General features: G+C 27.3%; 1 protein-coding gene across 2 annotated transcripts in view; it reads left to right on the plus strand.

The window, feature by feature from the left end:
* The window catches only part of LOC129969310 (frequenin-1-like), a 421,518-nt gene that overhangs the window by 384,987 nt on the left and 16,389 nt on the right, over positions 1–20,142 (plus strand). For both annotated transcript variants that reach the window (XM_056083825.1, XM_056083826.1), the window contains exons 4-5: positions 1,441–1,530; positions 7,643–7,721. In XM_056083825.1, coding sequence (XP_055939800.1) covers positions 1,441–1,530; positions 7,643–7,721 — 169 coding nt within the window. The remainder of the gene's footprint in view (positions 1–1,440; positions 1,531–7,642; positions 7,722–20,142) is intronic.

Here is a 20,142-nt window from a genome sequence, read left to right on the forward strand (position 1 = left end):
CAAAAAAAGGGACCTCAGGTGCACATTCCCGACCTCTAAGGTATACATGTACCAAATTTGATAGCTGTATGTCAAATGACCTGGCCTGTAGAGCACCAACACACACACACACACACACATTGAGCCTGATTATAAGTATAGATTATTCTTGTGAAAGCATTGATTTGGTTTCCTATTTTTGAATCCAGTTAGGAGATAATTTTGGTTTTAGCAAATATCAAAATTGGCATTGACATTGCAGTTAAAATTTTGGTTATCGGTTAAAAACAGTTATAAAATATTTGCTAAACAAACATTTTATGATGAATTTAAAATATATTAAATTATTTATGATTTACTTACAGAAAAATCAGAAAAATCGAACAAAACACACAGTCTTAAGTTAGTTATTACTTCTTTCATCGAAGTAATTTTTTTTGTATATTTTACATAATTTTTTTCTTAGCTCACTATTATTATTTTTAGGTACCTGCGTATAAATTAAAATCCTCCCTTCATTTGATTAGTAGTTAAATATTAAATAATTATTAAATGAATTTAATAAAATATTGGTTGCAATTATTTTGAATAAAAATTTAAGCAATTTCCCCAAAATTTTAATATTCTAATTAAATAATCTTATAAGGATATTCCAAATAATTTTTCAACAGTTGTGTTTAGTTGTAAATTTTTTAGTTGAGACAGATTTGTCTATGATGGAAATAACCTTTGTGGGCGAAATACTGAAATCTCTGCAAAAATTTTTTAAAGTGATTTATGCAAGACTTTTTATTTCGATGAATAAATAACATTTATCAAAAGAAAAGCCTGATGGTGACAACCTATTTAAAACACTATTTTCGCAAGACATGGAAATGTTATTCTTAGACTGACCTTCATTGATTTTTCTCTTCCATTCTTATGAATTGTAAAACGATGAATTCTATTTAAAATTCAGTTTTCTTGCAGAAAGGAAAATTATATGACGATTAATAAAAAAAGATTATCTTTATTAATGGGATAGTTAAATTTGTTTGATCTAAGAATAACGAATGCGGAAAAACATAAGAGCAAACGACTTTTCGAGAGTGTAACAAACAAAAAATTAAATAAACGAAAATAAAAATTTATGTTTAAAGCAAGCGATTTTTTTTTCATTCTGAATCTTTAAACGTAAAATTAAATAGATGAAATTAAGAATTTCTGTTTAAAGCAAGCGATTTTTTTATTTTGAATCTTGAAACGCAAAATTAAATAGACGAAAATAAGAATTTCTGTTTAAAGTAAACAATTTTTCTATTTATTTTAAATCATTAAATGTAAATCACACATTTTTCTTTTAATAATTTATATAAAAATACAAAGGAGTAAATGTTTTCGAGCATTTCATTGCATCTATTTTCACAAAAGTGGATAATATAAATTTAAAATTTTTAAACATATTTTGTGTACTTTTTTCAGGGTTTCTTACGGATATACAAACAGTTTTTTCCACAAGGAGATCCTTCCAAATTTGCCTCTTTAGTATTTAGAGTCTTCGATGAAAACAAGGTAAGAATTATATTATATTATCGTGTGCAAATGAATGTTTAATCTTGATTTCATGAAAGCGCTACATAATATTTCACATGTTTTGATGATGATGCTTAAAAAGTATATATACAGTGCGTGTAATGATCTCTCTTAATTTTCATCCTAACTAATTTCCATCTGAAATTAAATGTTAGCTTCCTTTTGAAATGTGCTCTTATTTTTCTGTTCTAATTGCAACTTTTTAATTTAATTTTTACTAACTCGTGCTTAACAAAATTGCTGAATCCGTGATTCCCACGTCAATAAAAATCCTTAACATCTACTCATCTTTTGAAAGATACCCAAGATTATCTAGCTTAAATCGACACGTGGCATAGAAATCAGTGTTAGGTTGAGGTTGAGGTTTATATTTTTATGGCACAAGAGAAATCAGTGTTAGAATCTCATAATGAAATCACTGAGAGGTAATTTTCTCTATTTTCATTTGATATAACGATGTTGATTGATGGAACTTTGTATCGTTTCTTCCCTGTTCAAAACATGCCTGCCATGTAAAATGTAATTCCAAAAGTTCAAATTTTTCGGCCACGCATCTGCAGAATTACCTTTATATAATATACTTTATATAGTATCTTTTCTTTTCAATCAAAATGAGGAGCAGAATTTACAGAAGCTAATTTTATTTTTACTTGAGATGAAAACAAATGACAAAATTTGTTAACTATAAAATCATTTTTTATGAAATATGTTTATGAATTTTAATAAACAAGATATTTTGAAGATTTAAAACATTTAATCATATGCTTTTATTCATTATCGCACTTTTCATTTTGTTTCTTTAAGATCTCATTTCTTCTGATTAATTCTTTCATCAGGTCGAAGGATAATATACACTTTTAAGTTACTAATAAATGAAATTTACAAATTTCAGTGCTGTAAAAGATGTACTTTATGAACGCATTTATTGTATTTGCATTATTGCTGCAGCACTTCTCAGATTTTATATCAATGGTGTATTTTTATGGCATTATATTTAAAATTAATTCATTTTATTCTTATTTTTTCGAACTACTAAAAATTTCTAAAAAGCGTCAATAAAGTATTCAGCACGTAATTAGGAGAGGGAAATTCGTTTTTCAAATTTATGCATTTGGTTTTCTTCAACTTTATTAGTATAATCCCATCAGTTTTAATTCTACGCTTACATTATAAAAGACCTGATTAGAATATAAATTTCGTAACATTTCATAAATCTTCTATTACAGAAATATGTTTACATAAAATCTTTAAAATATTGAATTTTAATGGAGGAATTAAGTTCATTTTAATTAAAAATTGTTTTCCTTAATTTGAAAAAAAAATGATATTCTTGGAATAATAGATTCATCTAACATAATAATTAGTTAAAAATATATTTAATATAGTATAATTTTTCATGATAAATTATAATACATCCATTTTTGTTATTTATCTCTATGATAAAATTATTATTTATCTATCTTTATGTTTATTATCTTTTGGTCAAATTATTGTTTTAATTATTACTATGGCGATTTCAGCTTCAAAGAAATTTCTTAGAATATGAATGTAATTTCTTCCTCATTAATTTTAGAATAAATAAACACGATCATGTATTTTTCAATTTTCTTTAAATATTCAGACACTACTGAAATTCCTATATATAATGATATTATATATTTACAATCAACGCATTTTATTAGTAGTAATTTGTATATATATTTGCTATATTTAATGAAATTTATTTGATTGACTGTCATTTCATAATTAGTATACTCCAGCATCGTCTCACAATATGCAAAATCATATTCACTGAAGCTTAAAGTATATTAACTAAAATATATTACCATCCGTTTTCGACACACTAAGTTCAAATTAATTACTCAAATATTTTCAAAACTCTGAATATGTTTTATAATATGAAATGGACTGCATTTCAAAACTCAGCTTGTATTCCATTTCCGTATAAATAATGATAACTTAACTAGCATGAGAATTTAACGGCACTGGTTAAAGGAAATGAAGCTCGGCGATAATTCTACCATAATGGAACAGCTCCGTGATTGCACAACGGCTAGACGACATGTAATCAAGCTAGTCGATTAATGGTCTATTTCTAGACTAACAAGCTTGCCAAAGTGTTTAACGGCAGCCTAATGAGACAGGAGGAGATAACACTACAGACAATTACATACATAAATATAAGAAAACAGTCTACGGAATTCTATGTAACATTAAATTTAGCAGATTAATCATTGAATTAAATTAATGAATGTTAGAAAAGATAACTCTAAATTAAAAGAAAAGTTTTGAATTGTTTCATTCTTTTAAATTATTTTTTCTCTTAATTCAGAATAGCAATGTTTTGAAAATCTTATTGCCATTCGAGTTGTCTTCATAATGTCTTGAATGAAAATTATTTACATAATATTTAATTAAATGAATTATTTAAAAAATGCCACAATTTCTGAAAAATAATGATTATTCTTTGACATTGCTAAGTAAAATCATATTTGCATAGAAACACACTATATATAGCATTTGCAGTCATCCCATTTCAGTTGGACTTCCAACTAGGTAGTAGTTATTTTGCAATTCTATGAGGGAAGATTGAAGAAAATCTGTTAATAACTTCATTTTTCAAGTTGCCAAATAATGCTTGTGAAATATATTCGAGGCAGAATAAAAAAAGTAAAGGGGACATTTGAGAAAAAGTACATATATTCTAATGATAGAAAACTGAAACATTCATTATTTTTCTACTTAACCAACCTGGACTTCAATACCCTTTTCCACACGTTTTGGGATTTCATAGAGAAAAAAAGGTTTCATATTGTATCTGTAACCTATTTCGTTCCGCATCAATGACGTTTTCATCGGTTGCAAATCTTCTTTCCCTTAGCAGCTTCTTCAATGGTCCAAACATATGAAAATCGATTTCAGCAAGGTCTGGACTGAATGGCTAGTGCTTCAGCACTTTGGATCTCAACTTCTTTATAGTTTCGGCCTGACCATTGGCCAGAATGATGCTGAGTGTTATCTTGCTGCAGGGTGATATCTTTTCGCATATTTCCACAACGTTTGGATCTAATTGCAGGTTTCGACTTATTTCGCAACATATCACAATAGTTGTTCTCAATGTTCACAGTTTCAGCCCTTGGGGCCTGCCGATCTTTCATCGTCATATATAAAAGCTCTCCCCTGTTTCAAGCGCACAATCCATTTTTAGATCTTGTTTAGCTATAAACATCTTTCACCATGCTGAGGCTTGCATTTGGCGAATAATTTGTGCAAGTTTAACACCTTCCATAAACAGAAAAACAAATCACTGCCCACATTTCCTCGTAGCTTCAGATCGACAATGGAGCTGCTATATTTAACGGTCTGCTATACTCTAGCAACTAACTCAGGAATAAGAGAGATACGTTACATAAAAGTGTAGCTACTACACTAATTCATCGATGGATCCTAGCAGTATTACCCAATTCCAGAAAGAGAAATTGCAATAGTCTCTTTACTTTTTAACTTTACTTCGTACAAAGTCTATAAATTATAAAATAATAAGATAACATTTACCCTTTTTCAAGCATAATTGAATATGTTACTATATGATTCATTACATTCATTCATTACACTTTTAGAAAATTTATAGACACTGAAAATCTGCTTCAATAACATTGTGTACATATGCGGATATCGGAAAGTCAGAAGTCATAAAATATAAATACAAATAAATACATTCTCCAAAATTATTGACAAAAGATTAACCGAAAATAAATAATTTGTTCCAAAATGTATTAAAATGTGAAGCTACTTACATCAGATTATTAAATATATGACCTTATAATGTGCACCACCTAGGACTTAATTTACCACTGGTCCAGACACATAGGCTCTTAAACAGATCAGAAATTGTCGACTCCCAAGTAGCACATCCTATTATACAATATTACGTAATATTGCGAATAATTTTTAATATCATATAATAGTGTATAATATATGTGGGCTACTAGGGCTTCTGTTACAGCCTACATAGATCAAAGATAATGTTTAGTATTGAAATGCTTTAAATTTCTTCTTCCAACACATAAAACGACCCTAATATGAATGGAGGGAAAAGAGTAATGCGTTGTCATATATGGTAATTCCAAATACATTCTACTTAAAGAAAAACGGAGACAGACATATAAAACAGATAAATCATCATATGAAACTGGAGCTCTTTCCCAAAATTATTTAAAAATATTAACCAAAATAAATATTTTGTTTAAAATGTGTTAAATAATAAATATTTTGTTTAAAATGCATTTCATAATTAAATAATGAATAATTTGTTTAAAATAAGTTAAAACATTAAACTAAGGTAACCAGATTATTAAAAAACTGTCTTTATAATGTATACCACCTAGGATCTAATCCACTACTAGTCCAGACACATTGGATTTAAAACAGATCGGAAATGTTCGATTCCTGTTATGGCCGACATAGATCAAAGATAATATTTAGTATTGATCTGCCTCAACTTTCTTCGTCTAGAACATAAAGCGAGCCTCATATGAATGGAGGAAAAAGAATAATGCGTTGTCATATATGGTGATTCCAAATGCATTATACTTAAAGAAAATATAAGAAATAGAGACAGACATATAAAACAAAGAATTCATCATATGAAGTTGGAGCTCTTCCAAGTGACGGTTTATCATCCATCGTCTGGGATGTTTTCTCTTGGGAACTCTAAAGAGTTTTGTTTTAAAGTCAGACAAATTTTTGTACTCCTTGGTATGGAAATCTTAATGAAAGTGCATGTCTGAGAATATTCGGTCTGCATGGTAATGGAAATAAAACTACCGGGAAAAAGAATTTTAATCTAGTTAGTACCTAACGATCACTGAAGCTTTTATAATTTTTTAAAGGAGGTATTTTTTTGAACTCCTTATCTAATTCAAGTGGAGAAATTTTGATAAGTCTTATGAAAAGTTATATCATTAATTATCAAGTAGTTTGATTATTTTGAGTAAATTTTTAAGATCCCTTTCGAAAATCATTTCAAGAAAAAATGCCATCAAAGTGTTATTTTTAATAATAAGTATTATACTACTTAAGAAATAATGAACTACAATTAAAATAACTTTTATTATACTATGAACCATTACTGCTTTTAATATGAATTTGAATTTCGTATAACTCTTTAGATAAGTTCTAAGATTTAAACAAAAATTCTTTAATTATTTACTCATAAAACGACAATTTTTCTTTTCACTGCTTATACCACATATGCCATTTCTAAAATGAACACTATGAGCAGGGTATATTCCATAAGGAATATTTTTTAATAAGTTATTAATATAATTAATATATTAATATAATTATATTATTAAGTAATAATTATAGAATTATAAAACATATATATTTTTATACTTATTAATTATTTATAACTGTCTTAATAATAATTTATATTGAATTTTAATATACATCATCATATAAGTCATAATTGCATTTTTCTCTAACCTTCTAAGTATATGGTATACACTTATTATTAACATTTAAGTGCCTTTACAAATTGTGTATACATTCCTTTTGTTTTTCATGCATACTTATTTTTTCTTCTACAGTTCCTGCTTACAGTGTATTAAATGATTACCATACTAAATATTATGTCTTTTACATAATTCTTGAAATCTTAATTATTACAGCGAATAAAAAATTTAATAAAATTAGAGTGAAGGAAATATTTATGACGTGGAGAAAAGCTTAATTTAGTATGTTACATATTTAGTATGTAACATATTTAATTAATTCTGCAAATTACATAAATTACTTTAGAATTGTCAAATTTCTAGAGATTTTTATTTTAGTATCATTAAAAAACCCATACAAACTGAAATTTTAAAGTCTGGTAAAAATATCATGCATTGGTATATTGTTTACCACCTTTGATATTTTGTGAAATGTGTAAAATTGTATGCGTTATAAATTTATGTATGTTATATTGCAAAATATTGTTTTTTTTTTGTTATTTATTTTACTTAATACATCTTTCTCATCTTTGAAAAGCGTATCAATTTAAGATATAACAACTTATAAATTAAATAAATGAATTTTGCTGTTACAGGATGGTGCCATCGAGTTTGAGGAATTCATACGAGCCCTTTCGGTGACGTCACGTGGTAGCCTTGAGGAGAAGCTCGTATGTAAGTACAATCGGTATACACATTCTGCACATTTCAACCTACTTGTATTTAATTTGTTTTTCAAACAAACTTTTATAACAACAGTGTAAATCAACTAGTTTTGAGAAAGTGGAAACTTTCCTTTTTGATAATTCAAAAAGTAAAGAAAGATGGCTATAAATAGACTATATACATTCATAATTCATCCATCAGACTAGAAATTCCTCTATATTGTTAAGACAATCCATCCGACTGTTTACAATGAAAGAAGTCTAATAAACTTAATAAGTGTAACAACTTTTATTCTATGAGTAATTATGTAACTCGGGTGGCAAAACAAAGTAGAATTGTAAAATAAAAATACTTACAAAAATCAGCAACACATGATCAAGCAACATAACATCACTATACAACTGCAATAGCACAGCAATGAGTAAATTGCAGTTTAAGACCTTGTTCAACGATAACAACAATGCAAAAAATTCCCTTCTCGTATGATTACTTCGGATTTTATTTCCTATAGAAGAGTATAGAACCTTTTTGAAGGATCATCGGAACTTACTCCTAATAGAGATATCATCATAATTCTTGCATTTTCTGGACCCTTTATTTTTTTTTTTATCAAAAACCCAAATGGTAACTATGACTGATAGTCCTTGATCTGGCATCCAGTCAGCTTCTCTTAATAATATATGTAAAAGTTTTTACTCTGATAAAACTGCTTAGAAAATCACTATTACACATTTGCATTAATGTCTATTTAAAACTTGTCTTTTACAAATGACGCATTAAGAATAATTGCAATATATCAGATTGTCAAAATCTTCAAATATGTTATAAATTGTGGTAGGATAACAACAATGCATGGTTAATATCAGATTGTGAAAATCTTCAAATATGTTATAAATTGTGGTAGGATGACAACAATGCATGGTTAATAATAATAAATTCTGTTCTAAGAAATATATTTACAAATACACAAAAAATACAGTTGAAAGAGCATAAGAATAAATTCGCAAATTATATATGACACGTAACAGGAAATTATAATTATATTTGAGGTGTAACAAGAAATTATAACTATATTTGAAACGTAACAGGAAAAAAAAACTATTGCATTTTCAGTTTTCTAAATTAAATCTTTCCAATGATTATGTCAAAGTTAAAAATATACATAAATTCATTGATTATTTTTCTTTCAGATATACTCACATATGCACAAAAAATGAATAAATAAATAAATAAATGAAAATAAACACACTTACGTTTCAGAAAAAATAAACGATTGATTAAAAATTTAAGAAAATAATGAAAATTTTGCGAATCCCCAAAAAAATACAAAGCATTATTTTAAAGTAATATTTAAAAAAAAAAAATTGAGCTTTCATATTTTAGATAAAAATTGTTCGAAAAATAGTTCACATAATTTGAAAAAATTATTTCTTCGAATGATGTGAAAGTTAATTTTTTTCCGATATTATTTTTGAAAATTACCATGAAAGGATTTGGAATTTTGTCAAAATAAATAACTCTGATTAAAATTTTAAATAGTTTGTTCCTATTATCACGTTCCAAAATATTTTTCTACGAAATTTGTATCTCAAAATCAATGCCAATTGTCGATTTAAATTTTTCAAATAGCAATTTTATATTTTACACTTTTATTTTGTACTGTAAATTAAGAATTCCTAATCTAAGTGTAGTAAAATTTTATGTCAGAAACGAAAGATTTTTACCGAATAATATAAGGAGAAAGTGGATTAACCTCCTTTCTTTCATTTAACTGTTTCAACCCGATTCACATTCTAATGCTTCCCATGTATAAAATGGCTAACAATTCCATCAATGCTTAGAAGGGATATCTTGAAAACCCTGGCAATTTTGCCAGCATTCTCTGATTTAGAGCAGCTGCTATTACTGTACTTATCGTTCGCTGCCTTAAGCATTACGGTTTTCATGTAGTGACTCGAAAAATGCAGACCTGTGCTGAACTCTTTCAGCTTTATAGATCTCACTTACTTTTATTTCTTTAGAAGACAAGCAATGCGAAGAATTTGCTGATCACAGCAAACATGTAATTTTAATGTATCTGTATTAGATGCATTTTTTATATTACATTTCTTTACTCTATCATTTGGAAAATATTTATTACTTTAATCATACTCTGCATAGATGAAACAACTTGTATCAGTTTAATGGCAATGTTTTTACTGTTGCATTATTTTCCTTTTTATTTTATCCTTAAAATGTATAATACAAATTATTTAGATTTTTCAACTACGTCAACGAAGGAAGTTATGTAAGGGATTTGGTAGCTTTCATATTGATAAAAAGATTTTCGTTTCATAATTGTCAGTTTATCAAGAAATTTTTAAATGTTACTTGAAATGTTAGGCACCATGGACTTAAGATAAACTAGGTCAAAACATAGAAATTAATTTTTTTTTAATAATGATTACAATAAATCTTTGTAATTGCATATGGGACTTTCAAATTTTTAAGTAAAAGATGAAATAAATGTAACTTATTTAAAAAAAAAATAAAAAAAACGTTATTTTTATTTTTTAATGTTAAAAGCCATACTTATGATATATGTATAAAAATATATGTTCTTAATATTATGAATTATGTTTAATTTGCTATTTTTAAAAGTGAGTGATTTTGTTTGTCAACTGTTATAAGAAAATATCACTAAATTATAGATATTTAAAAAATGCTTACATTATACCAGAAATTAGAAGTGCTTAAAAAAATATATATTTGATTCATTTTTTAGCTATATGACATACTTAACTTCAAAAATGACATCTAATTTAATCAAATTTAGGCTGTCAGATCCACTAAAGCCTAATTTAAGTTTATTAGTTTAAATTACACATATTAAACATAAGAATAAAATTATTTTGAAACTGTTCCATAATGCTTTCATTTCATTAAGCATGCTAATAACCGGCCGTCTTTGGCGATTAGCTAGTTCACTTTAAGTATTGGTTATAATTAATTTCAATTAAATCTGTTATGCATAATTGACAATAACAAAGTATTGTTAAGTACAATATTGTGTTCCTTTTGTCAAAAACATTCAAGGCGTGCTATTTTAATAAAATTTTATTTGTTTTTTTTTAATGTACTCATAAATTTTCATAAGGGAGTCAAACATTTTCACATCATAGTATCTGTGTAATCTATTTTAAACTGCACGTTGCCTTTTAAGTAATGTAATTTCAATTTTTGATTCCCCACTTATACTCTTTTATATAATAAAAAAAATAGTTAGTAATAATAAAAAATAATCAATAGTAATCAATTTTTAAATTTTTTTTTTTAAATAATATAAAAAAAAGTTTTTTAGCAATAATATTTGTGGAAGGCCAGGGGAAAACGTTAATTATTATAATCACATTTTTTAATTATTATATTATTAGTATTCTTTTTAAAATTTCGAAAATGTTTCTCCAAGATACATATAAAAATCTCCAAAGTATTTAAATGATCCAAATTTGGTAGCATTTTGTCAAAAAAGTATATTCTGCTAAAAAGGCAATACACACATATTCTCCTTTATTAGTAGTAGATAACATTCTGCTAGTGGTCACTATTTAGTTATAATTAATTAATCAAAAATTAAATAATTTAAGAGAATCTAAGAAAAGTTTTTTTTTTTTTTTGATAAATAAAAGCTTGCTTGTAAACTACTTACTGTTTTACTTTTCTCAAAAAAGATGACAAATTACAAAAGGTTAAGAATTTATATTGACATTCTTTTGTACTTCCACGTCAGCTTTTTTTTGCAAAAAATTTTAACGTCACTATAATTGCAATCAAAACTTTTATTTTTGATTAAAAAAATGCTTGCTAACTTTCGATTTAGTTTAATTTTCATTAAGATATACTTTGAGTAATTGCCATTCAAAGAATTAACGTTTTCCTTCTCTGAGGTAAATTTCCTGAATTAATTGTGTTTTTTTAATTCTAGAACATGGTGCATACAGGAAGTCATAATCCATTAGAGTATCTCTTTTGCAGCATCAGGAATATTTTAGTATTTTATCACTAAGTAGATATCATTTCGTTATGATATCAATGTAGTAGTATGCAGTAGACTATGATACCTACATAGAAATGTTGATATCATAATCTAGTCTTACCCAGAATAGAGTAGTTTGGGATGACATGATTATAGAAATAAGAAATTTATGGATTCTTCGTCTTTAATAGTATTTTTAATAATGAATACAATGTAACTAGTAACCCGATATGCCGTTTGCAACAATTTGTCCACTGTTGTCGAGTTATATGCTGGGGATCTTATTCTCCTTCTTCCAAGCAAAAGATAAATGACCGACTTCCACGGAAAACCTGCCAGAATTGTATTTCATCACTATAAGTAGGATATAGTCACTTCATCAGATGATATGTTGGTCATATGGATTATGCTGGTTAAGTGAAGATGCCCAGTTCCCCTTTTTTTATGGGTAATACTAGATATAGTCGTTAACGAGCGATTAAAACAACAATAAAAATCTCTTTACCTTAATTTCACGGCATGTGCGCTTAATTTCTAATGAGGCTAGGAAAATTCTCCACAATTTTCTTTTATTGTGAGTCTTTCATTCATGTGACTAGATACTATAGACCAAGTAGGATTAAAACTGCCATTGAAATTTGTGTGTCATTATATGAAGATGTCCACATCTGATATTTAATAAGAGAAAAGAATGGGCCGCGGTGACCTAGCGGTAAGGTGTCAGCTCGTCAGCCGTAGGGTTTCAAGTTCGAGACCTGATTCCACCGAAGAACCGTCGTGTAAGGGAGTCTGTTGCACGTTAAATCCGTTAGGGCCAAATATCCTCCCACTAGTGTGGTGTGGTGTGAAAAGGAGGGGCAAACTCAGGTGTCTTCCTCGTCATATGACGACGGTTCAAAATTACGAGGTCAGTCCCGAAATAGCCCTAGTATTGGTTTAAAAAACGGGACATTAATATAACTAAACTAAACTAAACTAAGAGAAGAGAATAACGAGTAATTTTGTGAATAGTCAACACTTAATTGTGAAGAAAGAACAACATTTTCCAGTTTCTCAATTAGAATTCATTCATTGAATAAGTATATTGAGAATATCCGCTGTAGCATTAAGGTGAAATTAAAATGATTCCTCGTATTTCTAACAAGCTCTTCATGTCGATAGCATAATTTAAAATCTGTCAAGCCATATTTCAAAAATTAGATAAACGTAACATGTCAATAAATTTTATTTATTTTGAAATAAAATAAATTTGAATGCTAATAAGGAAGTCTAATGTAATACGATAAGTTTTTTTTAAGGTTAAAGAATATTTTAGTTTCCAAAATCAACTTCCACTTCCTTTCTTTTAATTTAAATTTTCGGATAAAAAATAAAAGAGAAACTAAAGAGTTTTTTCATGAATTAAAAAACATATATCTCATTATCTGCCTCAAAAGGTATATCCTTATTCATTTGCATCATAAAATGTACTAGAAAAATTGACTTGAATAAAAAATATGCTTATGAAATTCGATAAACTCAGAAGTCAGAAAATATTCTTTCTGAAGTGGCTTTTTGCATAATTTTGTAATCAAGATATTCGTTAATTTGATCCGTTTCATACTTTTTCTGACCATATTTTAAAATATTTCTATTTATGTTCCGAATATTTATTAGGAATTATTCTTAAATATTTTTACTAAGAGAGTAAGAGTTAACTTAAAAATCTTCAATTTTGGTCAAGATGAATAAAAAATTTGCTAATTAAAGGTGTGTTTTTTTGCTATGTATGCTTAATGTTCTCGTTCAGGCTATTATTTTTATTTAGAATTTCATATTATATATAAATATTAGTGTGGAATTAATTGTTGGAAATTAATGTTTAAAAAATACTTATTAAAAATTGATTCAAAATGGAAACTTAATATATATTAAAAAAAAATGTTTCATTGAATATATATATATATATATATATATTTAATTTTGCAATGATGTAGAATTTTTATACTATATTTTTTTGGATGTTATTTTGGGAAAGCCCCAAAATCTCGCCTTTTTTATATATATAAAATTTGAAGACTTACATTCCCACTATCCAAAGTGGATATATGAACTACATTTGATAGCTTTAGTTCAAACGCTTTGGCTGTGAAACGTGAACACACACACACCAGCATAGAGTCTAATTTTTCGATTACTCAAACTTCTTCAAGATAAATCTCGTCAAAATACGAATGTAAAACTGATCTCTTTTCAAAACTTTTAATATGAAATAATATTGTATTTGGAAATGTTAATGCAGAAAGAAATTTACATAAATAAATATAGTAAGACTATTCAATTAATAAAGGTGATGTGTTATTCGACATAGTCTTCTATCATATAGCAAGAATACTTGAAAACACCCTGTAAAAACAGTGAATCTAAAGGACTTATTAATTTAATAAAATTTTTTAAAAGCATAGTTTCTTTAAAATTGAAAAATGCAAAGTCCGTTAAGAATTTAAAGTTTAGAAATATAAAAATTACAGTCAGAAATAAAATGTATTATTTTCGACTAGATAGTAACTGTCGTAAAAATTAGATTGCTTAGAAATGTGTTACAATGATTTATTTAAACAATTTCCGCTCAAAAGCATAGCGAATTTAAATGCCATAAATTGGAAAGTATCATTCATTTTTATTCAACATATTTGCTCAGTTGATACAACACTATATTTCTCAAAAGAAGAATTCAAGTGAATGCACTTTTATTGATCATTTAATAATGTTAATTGAAATCATGTGTATTTATCTGTACATTTAGGATTAGGATCACGTTTTTCGTTAACTATTCCGTTTACCGGAACTAAGCTTGAATACAAAGATTTTGTAGTCTCTTTTTATTTGGAGCTAAGCTAGCGGAAGAATAATAGTTTTTATTTTTACAATGCATGCATTCTTACAGATATTTCATAGAAAAAATGATAGAAACCAAAAAATATTTACAAAAACACACCTAATGTTAGAATTATGATAAATCGGACTATAAGAAATGGCACAATGTTCTTATATGCAGGGTATATAAAAAAGGAGCAAGCGCTTATTTTTTTGGCAACGTTTCATCATAAGGCATGTAAATATATGGAAACACTTTGAATTCGGTAAGATTAATAAATCAATATATACGTTCTCCAGAGCATAAAAGGAAGGAATGTTAGAAAAATATTTCTATTGATTCATACAAGAGAAAACAATATTCGAAGCTCTTATTTGTAAAATTTGATGCGATACAAAAATGCATATTAATTGACTGTAGTTTGAATGATGTCTTCTTAGTGAATATGAGACCTAATATACATAAAAAAATGTATTATTAGTACAGCAAAATCAGAAAATAATTGTGAATTTATTTACCCTTATTAAATTTTGAAAATGGCAAAATAATGAATTAATAGTGTCAAAAATCTGTTCAAATGAGCATCCTGAACACCTATACAAAAATTGTATTTTTCTTGTAATATTTGTGTACATGCAATCCAGTTCAACATTTGCGACATTTTGCCAAAATCCTGCTGCATCTACATAATGCATGTTGTACACCAAAGAGTTTAAGCAATCCCATAACTAAAAGTCATGAAGTTAGTTGATCTAGGAGTGAATAGGTCTTTATAAGCCAATTATTTGTAAAAGAATTCCGCATTTAGCTAAAGTGTGTGGCGGAGGAATACAATTTAATTACAATCACATTTGCGGAGATATTGCCAAAGGAAATTCATCCATTAGATCAGAACAACGCCATTTAAAACTAACTGAATATATCTGTCATAATTTAGAGTACTGCTATTCAATACTAGACCAACTGATGAATTTTTGAAAGTGTCACACCATACATTTATTGAAAATTGCCACTTATGATGTACTTTTCGTACGAATAATTATTTTCTCTCGCACTAAAAGCCTCACGATTAAAGCAGTATTCGTCTATCCAAATTACAGTTCTCATGGAGACAGAATTTGAATATCTGATACAGTGCAATTGATAAACTCTAAATGTCGTTCATGATTGGATTATAGCTGTTCATGGAGTTCATGAAAGTGATATGAATGAGCGTTGTTGCAATGAAGCATTCTCTGCAGTGTAGATTTTGGGATATCGAATTTTGAACTGGCAGTTCGAACATTATTTTGAAAGTAACAAAAATATTAAGCCTGAATTCCAATTCCCTATTTTTGCATAGCATCTCATCTTTTCTATTTCAACCCTGCGAAAGTAAAGAGTTTACAATCGTTAAACCATTCTGTAAATACACTTATTTTAAAATGCTAAGAATATAGAAAACGCTGTTGTATTCTTCTGCTGCATAGCCTGCATGCAACGTAAATCGACATCATTCCAAAACTTTCCCCATTATTGAAATACACTATTCATTAGGAGAGCCTAATTCACGCACCAGTTCCGAACAAAACATTTTACATTTTATTTCTGAAATGCATTATTTTTTTTTATATAGCTTAGATGTTTAGTTTCTCGAGTTTTTCTTCTCTTTATAAATTTGCACTTACACCTGTTGATCAATCAAAGAATAAGATAGTTTATGACTAGCAAATTTCTTTCAAGACATAATATCATAAATTTGCATTTCTGAAATAAATTTGTGACAAACCCCTTCAATTTTAAAAATAAACAGATGTATGCAAATATATCTTTTGGATAAAAGCGTGGAACTTTGTAAGATAGATATTTAAAGATTTGTAAGCTAATTTTTTTATTATCAACCTCTATAGAATTGGAAACGTTTCATGTAATCTACTATCCTGTTAATGGGATCGGCTTTTAAACCTAGAATCCTTCAGCTCCGCATCTTGGCCCTTACCACTAAGCTATCGTAGTCTCGAACAAGCGATAGAATTTCAAACTTATTATTTTTAAGAGTACTAAAGAAGCCTGTTTGTACCTAACCGGATATGATAAAAGTATTATCATAAATGTGAAGAAGAAATTGAAAAACATATAATAGAAGATTACAATTAAGAAGAGATGGAAAGAAAATTGCAGAATATAATTCCTAATGATCAAAATGATCTTTTATTACCGATATTAAAGAAAAAGAACTCTTTTCTTCAAGCAACAGATTTGTATCAAAACAAAATTTATAACTATGTATTTAAACTTTTTGAATTTTATGGAAAAAGTTGTGATAAAAAACCGGTTTTAATCCCATACATTTGATGCACATTACTGGAGGCATCACTCAGGATAACTGTATTCTTTGGCAATTAAAAAAAAAAATAAACACCCGAAAATTTTAAATGGTTGAAATCTACTTTAATGTTCCCCTTTTCTGATCGCCAAGGAGGCGAGAAATGCAAAGTTGCCTAATTATCAAGTGAAATATTCAACAAGACAAGATATTAGTACATATATCAGCAATAAGGTAACTAGATCTCTGTGTATTGTTTTCCATATAGGCAATAGACAAGTACGCATTAAAGTAAATTTCAGCAATTAAAGTTATTAATGGAGAAAGAAAAATTGTATTAGAAGATTTGGAAACAGTTATTGCTCATATTATTTTTACACATAGTTTTACTTTGGAAATTAAGATATAAAACATAGAAAGGTTAAAAGCTGTATACAAATCTTTAATTTATATTAATAATGTTCAAAGTAAGCCTGAATAGCTCTATTATAATAAAAACACCACAATAACAATTGCTTTTGCCATCGTTTGTTTCATTTTTTCCATTCCTTATGAATTCTTCGAAATTTTCAGAATAAAAATATTATATTATATATTGTTTTTCCATAATAAATGCATTGCTAAACTAAAATGGCAAGAAATTCAAGTTATTGAAAACATACGACTTCGTTCGTGATGAGTGTTTTTGAAGCTCTTTTAAAAGATTTATAATCTTTGTATAAAATGGATTGAAAAATTCCTGAGTGATTTTTTTCCAAATATATCAGAATCAAAACATGTTTAAAAATTCAAACATGCTTTTTAAATTGAAAAATAAATGCTTTTATTTTGACTAAAAAAGTATAAAGTAAAACCTTTCAATTTGAGAAAGTCATATGAATTATTAAATTTTTGAGAAAAGTTTAAAAAAGCAGATGATCTCTTGAACTAAGAAATAAGCCACATTTTTACCTACACTCTACACAACGGGTTTAAAAAATTAAATAATTCGATATTTACTGTTTTCTTTTTCTTATTATAAAGCATTAAATCAAATGTAATTTTTTTCAATGAAAATATTTCTTATTTTGTAGTTCTGGAACACAAAAAAGTATTGAGAAATTATGATACGAAATTTGAAAAGAAGATAGGTATTGGATTTGAATATCTAAGAATTTTCTCAAAAAAAGTCCAAAATTGAAAATTGGAAAAATAGCATTTAAAATGTATTAAAACCATTAAACCGTAAGTTATAAAAGTATAAAAATCAATACAATTTCCCAATGAATAAAACCAAACAAAATGAAAACAGTTTTATAAAGAAAGCTGTTCAGAGATTAATTTCATTGAATAAAAATATATCCTCTATTTTCTCTAAAAATCGACTTTTCAGCTTAACCAACGTTTATTTTACCTGAAATGGAAATTAGCAATACTATCCAGCTGATAAATATACAGTAAAAATGAGACTACTTTACATTTAAAAAGTATTTTTCAGTTCTATATCCCATAAAGTGTCCTAAAAGTGCTTTCAAGCTAAAGCTCGAAAGCACTTTAACTTGCGATGCACTTATCGAATTTCTAAAATTCGAATCCCAGCTGCCATTTCTAATTTCTAAATAGATCTTTTTACTTTCAAGCCAATATCGATGCATTTAATTGGAATAGAAAAATGTGTCGAAAATCATTTATATAACGCTGGTCTTGATGAACACTCTCTTTAAAATGTTAAAAGTTTTAAACTTTACCAATACTTAAAACAAAATTTAAGAACTCAAACCCATTTGCCAAGCCCTTTCCAAATTTCTTAAATTCGAATGCCAACTGCCATTTCTAATTTCGGAATAGATCTTTTTACAGGACTGTTTTTACAGACTTTCTCTAACTCCTGGCATGGCCCGAGGACGAGAGAATTGCGTTATTTTCGCAATTTTAGATCCCTAATGGCTTATTTCTTATCCAGAAAGTCATAAAACAGGATTTATCCCGTTCCAACTCTCGTTATTTTTAAAACATTTTGATATCTCTCCTCTTTTAATAAAGCTCTGGGTACACTTTTCAACTTTTTTATGTTTATTTTGTTACAGTTTATAGCATGAAAAATGCTTTACGCTTATTTCATCCATTATCTGATGGTACCACTATGGTTAAAAGACTTTACGATTCTGAACTTATATCTTCTTACTGAGTGAAATAAAATGCGAGATACTTTTGCCTTTTCGTCGATTTTTATTGAATATCAAATAAGTATTTGATTTATTGGATATTCTGCATAAGATAAAATACTTTGTGAAAGCAAAATCTTAAAATGATAGTTAAATATTTTTTTTATTACTGTTAAAAATGCCAAACGATTTATATTCATTTCTGAACATATTTGGAGAGAAATAAAATGTTTTTACTGTTTTTTCTTAATGCAATATCGATTTTGAGTTTTGATGTACCCTTTGTTTGTGAATAATAAATTTCTTTTAAATATAATAATCAAAAGAAAGAAAAACTCAGAACGTTTTAAACTTGCACTTTCATTGCTTGTGTAGAAGACGGCAATTAATCATTGAATGACAATTTTTTAAATCTCTGTTAAGATGCAATGTTCGCCAACAAGTTCAAATATTTTTTTAACTAAGTGAATGATTATTATTTGCTATTCTATAACAGTTTGATATAATTCAAATTTATAATAGTAAAACCCATTAGTATGCAAAAATCGTGGTATACAAGAAAAAAAATAAGCTGAATTCTTACACGCTTAAAACATGAAATAAGCAGTTAACTTTTTAACTGTTTAGTTCGTGTTTTATTTCTGTCTTCTCTTTAATATAGGAGCCAAAAGTATGTAATAGCTAAGCCTTACGAAAAGGTTTGATAATAAACATTCAAATTTATATATTATCATAATTATTAGATAAATAGATTTAAAGTTGTCAAATTTGATATCGATGGATAATTTTGATGCTTTGATTTTTATAATAATATGGGTATTGCCTAAAAATTCCTGAAGTTAATATATGAATATCGTGGCATATTTTTTTAAGAATATGTTATTAAAAGCATATTCGCTTGAATGTTGTTTGAACATTGCCAGAATGAAGCTCCGTGCTTTGGATTTCATGCATTTTTCCCGTGACCCTCCCTTCAGCATGATAGAATTTCAATCGATTGTAGAACAGATGCACTTGCATAAATCTTAAATTTCTTCGGTGATATATTTTCTGAGAAAATCCAATGTTTTTCCACTTTGTCATAAAACTTTCGCTTCATGATAATCATT

This window comes from Argiope bruennichi, chromosome 5, assembly GCF_947563725.1.
Source record: "Argiope bruennichi chromosome 5, qqArgBrue1.1, whole genome shotgun sequence".
Classification (NCBI taxonomy): Eukaryota; Metazoa; Arthropoda; class Arachnida; order Araneae; family Araneidae; genus Argiope; species Argiope bruennichi.